Source organism: Quercus lobata, chromosome 3 (genome assembly GCF_001633185.2).
Source record: "Quercus lobata isolate SW786 chromosome 3, ValleyOak3.0 Primary Assembly, whole genome shotgun sequence".
Classification (NCBI taxonomy): domain Eukaryota; kingdom Viridiplantae; phylum Streptophyta; class Magnoliopsida; order Fagales; family Fagaceae; genus Quercus; species Quercus lobata.
Window position 1 is genome coordinate 65,792,462 of NC_044906.1, and position 8,875 is coordinate 65,801,336.

The following is an 8,875-nucleotide window of genomic DNA, read 5'->3' on the forward strand; positions in this document are numbered from 1 at the left end:
GCTGCTTCCTTATTGTTCAGGTATCACCTCCACATTAATGCGGCCAGAGAGTTGGTTGCGAAATCATTAATGCGGAGGCAGCTGTAGTTATAGATATTTGTTTGTCTTATCTCTTTCATCCTTGGTCGGTTATTCTATCCTTTACGGTGACCTAATTCTGAGATCTGGTTGCAATAAGACCACGTCCTGATCGTCCTCGGACGCATACTGCCGAGGAGTATGGTATCCTCGGACGGACATGCATCCTCGGATGGGCCACGGGCCCAACAATCCTGAATCAATTCTGAATTTTATGGGCCTATTGATCGAACGGTCCCCACAGTTTGTTATTTCTTAACCTGACTTTTTTTTTTTAACGATGAAATGAATTTTATATAATGTTTAGATTTCACAATAGTGAACAAATTTGAGTTATATAACTCAAATTTGTTCACTATTATGAACATACAACTGGTTTTAATAATATAATAATAAAAAAATCCTTTAGATTTATACATCATTAATAATAAGTTTTGGTAACAAAATTTAGATTTGTTTCAAATTAGTTTGAAATAGTTTTAAATAGGCAATAGCAGATTTAGATGGACTTGACATATTTTTCAATGAGTTGGATTTTTTCTTTTTTAATAAATTGAAAATGGATACATGACAAAAAATTACATTCTTTATTCTGTTTATATTTGTGTGTATATATATATATATATATATATATGGGGTCTTTGTTAAAGCACTAGTTAAAAGATTAATATTTGTGTGTGTATATATATATTTCCTACGAGCTTTATTATAGAAAGTAAATTGGAAACAGCAGCGTTGAATTCCCTTCTGGAAACTAGAAAAGATTCCTTTCCACCCAAAAAATTGGTGCTACACTTGACAATGATTAACTAAAAATGATTATCTTGAGAATGAAGAGTTATTTCAAATCACGTGAGCTTAACCAGGGTAAACTTCTACAAAAAGATGGCTTTTGCTGTGTAGTTTTGTTTTTTATTTAGAAAGTAGATACCATTCAACTTGCTTGGTCACAATCAGCAAAGAGAGATGCTACTGCTTGCTTTAATTTCACCTCTCAGAAAAGTTCAAATGGTTCATTTCATGCTTGCAAGAATCCGCAACCCATAAAAAGAAAAAAGACAAGTTGTAAGAATTACTACTATTTATCATAGATTCATTTGAAGAAAATAGAAAATTGCTGGAAGAAGTCAAGGTAAGGTAGCGGTCAGAAGAAAATGTAGAACTAGATCATTTATCATTGGTGTTGGGAAAAAGATCTTCTATCATACCCCAATTCTTGTATCTAACTCTTCATTCAAAACCTTAATTAACATGGAGGCTTTTAAATTTTCAAGGAGGCTTTGATTGTTTCATGGCAAAATTTGCCAAACAGTATAATTTCAGAAATTTTTCAGCTGGGTAGCACGCGTTCAAACTTATATCGTAAGTTAGACTCTTTTTTTGGAAGTCGATTTTAAGAAACTCGACTTCCAGGCAAATTCCAGCAAGTAAATAAGTCTGAAGTGGAAGTCGAGTTTACTGAACTCGACTTCCATTGAAAGTCGCCAATATTGAGCTCTGAATTTGCCTGGAAGTCGAGTTTATTAATCAACTTCCAAAAAAAAATCTAACTTACAAAATAAGTTTGAACGCGTGCTACTCAGCTGAAAAATTTCTAAAATTATACTGTTTAGCAAATTTTGTCATTGTTTCATATCCAAGAGTGTTCTTAATAATGGGTCATTCTCCTGTACCCACTATTTTTTTTAGGGGGTACGGTACCCACATAAGTTTTAGCCATTAGATTTACTTGTTTTAATCTTAGCCGTTTATGTAATTTTAATAGGATATCAGTTACCGGCCAGTCAGGTTAATATATAAAACCAAAAAAGAAAAAAAAAACATGCAGTTCTGGTTCTGCTTCCTCTTCTCTTGCATCTCATCTGGTCTGATCTGAAGCAGGTTCTTCTCTAGCATCTCGACATCTCTTCTCTCCAACTTTCATTGCTGATGTTCTTAGGTAAATCATTGAATCTATTTTTTGGCATCCTGTGTCTTTACAATCTAGAGTCTCTAAATTTCTTATAGCATTCATTTAGGGATTTTGATTCTTAACCCTTTTCCTCTATATTTGTTGAAGTTAGGGAAAAAACCTAGTGATCTGTTTGCATCCCATGGATTCTATCTCTTCCATCAATTGTAAATCTGAATCACAAAATATTGATAGGATTGTCTAGGTTCATTTGTGCCTCTATGGGTTTCATTTGATTTGTTTATGATTTTTCTGTTGATTTTGTTTGATTTGTTTATGATTTTTTGGGGTTTCATTTGATTTGTTTCTGATTTGTCTGTGAGTTTTGTTTGATTTGTTTCTGATTTTTTGTGGGTTTGTTTCTACTGGTAAGGATCAGAACTGCGTTGGTTTAGTTTTGTTAGGAAATTGTTGATTTGTAATACAAGTATTGACATAAATAAATGATTTAGAATGGGAAAAACACAGTGGAAAGTGGAAACTATACAAAGTTGAAAAATGGGGACAAATTATAACTCAAAAAACAGGAAAACAATGTCAAATTCTCATCCTTGAATAATGGAGGTGGGATGGATGGTGAAACCATCCTCCCTCTTCCATTGAATATAAAAAGAAGAAGAGTACAGATAAAGATGTGATATAGTTACTTCCAAAAGGGCACAATGCAGAAGGTTTAGGCTGATGCACAGGGATCTAAATCACCCACAAAAGAAGCCACATTGCTAGGGAAAGAATTAAAACTTAATCTTCTGTTAGCCCATTGTAGCTTTCCATTTAGTAGCATCTTTTTCTATTACTCTTATGGATGTTGGAGTAATTTAAAAACTGCAACTTGAGACCAAAATTCTTTAATTTTCAATATGCCAAAACTCATGTCTTTCAATCCTGAAATCCACAAGAAACAAAATATAGAAGGATATGAGACAATTGTCTTTCTATCATTTTTATATGAATTAGCAATAACTTTGGACTTATAAATGATAACCTAAATACATTGGGATTCTGACAACATCTTTGTCCTTTTAAGTGAAATATTATCCTAGCATTTTGCTTTAGAGACTGAATACTAGTGAAACAAAGGCAATTTGTTTAACAGAGATCAAAAGAGTTTTTTTTGTCCGAACTCAGAACTACTGAAATCCAGAACCAGCTATTAGGTGTACTGCCATAGATCTTGCAAAAAAAATCATTTCATTGAAATATGTCTTAATATTTCCTTCATATTTCTAGAAAAGAAACAGAGGATAAAGGGACTACATAGGCATCTAAAACAACAAAACAAGGACTCAAGCGACACTAAAACCACATCACATAGAACTTTACAATAGTTTTCACCTTAATTTCTTAATATATATATTTCAAAATTCAGATGGACTAACATATATATTCTCAAACATCTGTATCATATGAACTTTGATTTCCAGATCTAGTGAGTGCAAAAAATGAAAATTTTCAACTATATAATATTAAGAAGTTTGATAAATGGAAAGTACCTCTATGGGAAAAAAGAAAAAAAATGAAGCTTTGCTCTGATGCTCTAGTAATTAGTGGAGACCAATTTCAGATTCTGAAGGAATAAGGAAATGTCACATTCTATTTGTACTAAACAGTGCATCTTTTTCTTGGTTCTGAAAAACCTCTTCAGGATAATATTGTTATGAGAAAGCATTGGTGTTCAGTTCTTCCTTGCCAAATTATTTCTCTCTGCAACAATATTTTCTTCTAGGGGCACTCCAGGTTTCCTAGAAATAACAGATATCAAAAATAACAAATTAGAATAAAACAAGGAACTTGGTTTCAATAATTGAGTTCAGGGACTGATAGTGTAGTTTTGTCTTCTTTATAACTATATGCTTTTTCCTTGACTGCTATCTATTTGTTATTTTTTTTGTTACCATCAAGCATTCAACTTAGCACATAGAAAATTCCAATTTAATGAATTTATATGTTTTTTTTAATAGATGTCAAACAAAGTTTGGATTATAACTTTATGCCTTTATGGTAAGTTAAGCAGCCCTATGAATTCAAGACTACATCAAAGATGAAAGGAAATTCATGTTATATAAGTACAAAACCACTTTCTATACAAAGCTCTTATAATGTCTCAACTTTTGATATCCATCTTAACGGAATATTTGTGCAGGACAACTTTTGATATCCATTATGAAGCAGGTTCTTGTGGCTCCTTCCTTGCAAGATTCTTTTTTAATATTAGTGCACTTATACAGGTACGCTTAATAAATTTATGTTTGTTTCTTTTTTCTATTTTAGAAGAGAGAATTATATTAAGATTTGGTTCCATTGTTGTGGAATAATTTTTAATTACACGTCTCATTATTTTGTAGGAGGACTTGTTGGAACTTTTTCGATACAAGTTGGCAGCAGAGCTAGTGCTTTCAAAGGATAATAAACAACAACGTTTTAAATTATTTAAAGCACTAAAAAATAGAGCTATTGGATTTTTTTTTTCAGCCTCTCAAATGACAATGCTTTGTATAAGTGTGAATGTGAGTCTTTATCTATTAGCAAAAAAGAGCACTGTATACATCATCTAGATAATACACAACCTTCAATTCTGAGTTTAGACATTTGTAGTTTGTACTAAGATAAAAGTGTAGGTGCAATAACCTTCTCTGTCTGTGGTATCAACCACAATGAATTTTTGTTCGTTTATTATTTCTACATGAATCATCTTCTATATTCTTTTTATTTGATTTCTCACATTTGCTTAAGGATATTTTTTGGAATAGAATGATAAAGTATTCTCTGACCCATTTGCCCTTTAATTTCATTATCAAATAAAAAAAATAATCTAAAGCATTTCTCTAGCTTTGAGACAACAATGATGATATTTTGGAACTCATAAGACATTATTATCAAGTGTTTCACTAAGATTGACGAACGATGACAATTTGAGCCATCCATTTGAAAGAGTTACTTGGAGAGGTAAAGATAGTGAGAGAGATTGAGACTCTTCGTACAATCCAATATCTTTTTATTAAAATATGAAATTGAAAATTTCAAAATATTTTAAAATATCTCAAATGCAGAGGGTGAGAGAGATTCTAAGACTCACTAAGAGAGAGAGAGAAGTAGCTCGAGATGAAATGCAGTCTATCTTAAAGCTTGGACAAAAAAGTTTAATTCTAGTGATCCTTTAATGACAGAAGTAGCAGCCATTTTATGGGCAGCATAGTTAGCCAAGATAAGGGAATTCAAGAACATCATAGTGAAAGAGGATGCCAAATCATGCTTTCATGCACTCAATGGAGCTTCAGATTAAATGTAACGGTCAATCTCAACACTATGTAATGATGCAAGGGTTATCAATAGAAAATTGTATTGGTTTCGTATATTAGTTCCCAAAAAGTTGTGTCAAATCTATAGCATTTTCTGTAAACATTTTCTATTCTAAGGGTATTTTGGTCATTTTTTAGGTTTTTGGGGTATTTTGATCATTTTTTAGGTTTCAGAGCCATTTCAGTCATTTTTTAGGTTTCAATGGTATTTTTTCAATGGTAGGGTGTGTGCATCGTGCGTGCATGTGCAATGCATGATCAATGCATGAACAAGTACTCATTGGGCAAAGTGTGTGAAACACACAAGCAATGATCAAAACATGTTAAACATGAGTAAATATGGTAAACCCCAAAATTTGGTACTCATTGGAGTCCAAAAGAATGAAAAAAAAATACCACAGAGGCATTTTATCAAACACCTAGTGTGCAGACACTATACACATATGATGAACAATGCATGAACGTGTTAAAATCTTGCTTAAATACATGTTATAATGCCACATGGGACCAACACAAAATAATGGATACATACTAAACTGTAGATTTGCACATACGGATAACTATCGTTTGATTCTTTAGGTTTTTTAAATTTTAACTGTTTTCATATTTTAGGTATGATTGCGGCATGTATGTTATTAAGCACATGTATACAAAAATAGAGTTAGATGCGATGTTGGTACTACTTAATGTGACAATGGAACCATCAAATTTGAGAAAAAAAATAAAGGAACCATTATATGTGACAGAAGAACTGTCAAATTTGATATTGGAACTGCACAATGTGATAATGGAACCATCAAATTTGAGAAACAAATAAAGGAATCACTAAATGTAACAAAAAAACTGTCAAATGTGATGTTGGAACTGCACAATGTGGGGATGAAACCGTCAAATGTGAGAAAAAAAAAAGGAACCACCGAATGTGACAAAAGAATTGTCAAATGTGATGTTAGAATTGCACAATGTGAGGATGGAAGCATCAAATTTGAGAAAAAAGTAAGGGAACTGCCAAATGTGACAAAAGAACTGTCACATGTAATGTTGGAACTGCACAATTTGAGGATAAAACTGTCAAATGTAAGAAAAAAATAAGGGAAGCACCAAATGTGATAAAAGAACTGTCGCATGTAATGTTGGAACTACACAATATAAAGATGAAACTGTCAAATGTGAGAAAAAAGTAAGAAAACCACCTAATTTGACAAAAGAACTGTCACATGTGACAAAAATAGAGCAGATGTGATGTTGGTACTGCTTAATATGATAATAGAACCATTAAATTTGAGGAAAAAAAATAAAGGAACCATTATATGTGACAAAAGAACTGTCAAATGTGATATTGAAACTACACAATATGATAATGGAACCGTCGAATGTGAGAAAAAAAAAAAAAGAGAACCACCGAATATGACAAAAGAATTGTCAAATGTGATATTGGAACTGCATAATGTGAGGATGGAACCGTCAAATATAAGAAAAAAAAGTAAGGTAACCACCAAATGTGAGAAAAGAACTGTCACATGTGATGTTGAAACTGCACAATGTGAGGATGAAACTGTCAAATGTGAGAAAAAAGAGCAAGGGAACCATCAAATGTGAGAAAAAATTGTCACATATGATGTTGGAATTGCACAATATGAAGATGGAATTGTCAAATGTGAGAAAAAAGTAAGAGAACTACTAAATGTGACAAAAGAACTGTCACATGTGATGTTGGAACTTCACAATGTGACGATGGAACCATCAAATGTGAGAAAAAAAAAAAACCATCGAATGTAACAAAAGAGCTGTTACATGTGATGTTGGAACTGCATAATGTGAGGATGGAACCGTCAAATGTGAGAAAAAAGTAAGGGAACCACCAAATATGAGAAAAGAACTGTCACATGTGATGTTGAAACTGCACAATGTGATGATGGAACCGTCAAATGTGAGAAAAAAAAAAAGGGAACCACCGAATGTGACAAAAGAACTGTCACATGTGATGTTGAAACTGCACAATGTGAGAATGGAACTGTCAAATGTGAGAAAAAAGTAAGGGAACTACCAAATGTGAGAAAAGAATTGTCACATGTGATATTGGAACTGCATAATGTGAGGATGGAACCGTTAAATGTGAGAAAAAAGTAACCTAGTATAGCAGGTTACCCACTAGTGGGTACCGTACCCCCCCACCCCCTTTTTTTGAGGGGGTACCGTAGAATTACCCCATAATAATATATCATATGTAAAATATGGACATCTTGTATAAAAGTTTAAATCATATCCCGATTCTCGTATCTAACTCTTTCAAAAGAATCAAAACCTTAATTAACACTGAGGCTTTATTAAATAAGGAGGTTTTGATTGTTTCATAACCAATAGTGTTCAAATTAATATATCATACGTAAATTATGGACATTTAGTATAAAAGTTTAGATATTACATGAAATGTTTTACAACTAAGGTTGATCAACAATAATAAACTTTATGCAGGGATGGTTTATCATGTTACCTTCTCTAAGAAGCAAAACCCTAATAAGATCCCTTACCCCAAAGGTTTACTTTTTTATAAATAAAAAAATTATAAATATATTCCAATGATTAATAGGTTACTAATTTGTAGTGGGATATATATAGCTATATCCCTAATTCCAGCATTCCATAGGTACTATATTCTATAACTAAGTGTGAGTTTGAAAAGGGTGATGAAAAAAATTGAGAATAGGATAGATATTTTCTCTTATTTGATATACTAGAAAAGTAGAAGAAATGGGTGAAAAATAAAAAAAATAATTATTTTCTCTTCCGTATACCATTTTTAATCTTCCAAATATTGAAAGAAAAATTGAGGAAAAATGTCTTACGTAATTGCTTTAACAATGTTAGATCTTACTAACTTATTAAAAAACAATTCAATACAAAGGGATACTAGAAATTTAAAATAAGATATGTTTTCTCTCCATTTTTTTTTTATCATTCATACCAAATACTTATATAATGAAAAACATTAATATTTTCTTCTTCATATTTTTCATATTTTATCTCTCTCTCTCTCTCTCTCTCTCTCTCTCTCTCTCATCCTTCCTACCATGTCAGTCATGTACCGGGAAAGGAAGAAGCATGCTATCTCATTCTTCATAACATCTAGCTAGTACAATTGTTTTTCGAGAAGTATAATCACATAACAAATTTCAAAAAAAAAAAAAAAATCACAACTGTTGAGATAATAGATTGTAATTAGGTATAAGGTATCTAGCACAATTGTCAATGAATTCTTGGATTGTTGGATTTAAAGAATAGGTTCTCAACACTTGCATCGTGCTTGTACATTTTAGCCAACTCAGCTCAAAATTCACTCACATCAAGTTATGTAAAATTGTTTAAAAATACATAGTTACTACAGTAACAATATAAATTTATACTGACATTATTCATTTTGCTTTTATTTTTTTATTCTTTTTTTACATATCTTGAGGATGAAGGAATAGGATAGATTGTTGTTGTTCTGTATGAATAAAGAGAAACAATTAAAAAAATATAAGAAAATTAATATTTTGATGAAATA

General features: G+C 31.7%; 1 protein-coding gene across 2 annotated transcripts; it reads left to right on the plus strand.

Annotated features, from left to right (window-relative positions):
- The first annotated feature begins 1,894 nt into the window (after window positions 1-1,894).
- Window positions 1,895-4,738, plus strand: LOC115982134. Of its 2 annotated transcripts, XM_031104652.1 has the most exons (4): window positions 1,895-2,017; window positions 3,991-4,030; window positions 4,173-4,257; window positions 4,375-4,738. In XM_031104652.1, exons 1-4 carry the CDS (start codon window positions 2,008-2,010, stop codon window positions 4,582-4,584), a joined length of 345 nt encoding a protein of 114 aa, XP_030960512.1. In that variant the 5' UTR covers window positions 1,895-2,007; the 3' UTR covers window positions 4,585-4,738. The 2 variants fall into 2 exon arrangements, 1 of the variants encoding a protein (XP_030960512.1); XR_004089517.1 differs by lacking the exon at window positions 3,991-4,030.
- The last annotated feature ends 4,137 nt before the right edge of the window (window positions 4,739-8,875 follow it).

Bases quoted from the DNA above. Each gene is read 5' to 3' on its own strand.
- LOC115982134 (XM_031104652.1), top strand. The intron at 4,031-4,172 runs GTAAGTTAAGCA...ATATTTGTGCAG, and splicing joins TATAACTTTATGCCTTTATG to GACAACTTTTGATATCCATT. The intron at 4,258-4,374 runs GTACGCTTAATA...ATTATTTTGTAG, and splicing joins ATATTAGTGCACTTATACAG to GAGGACTTGTTGGAACTTTT.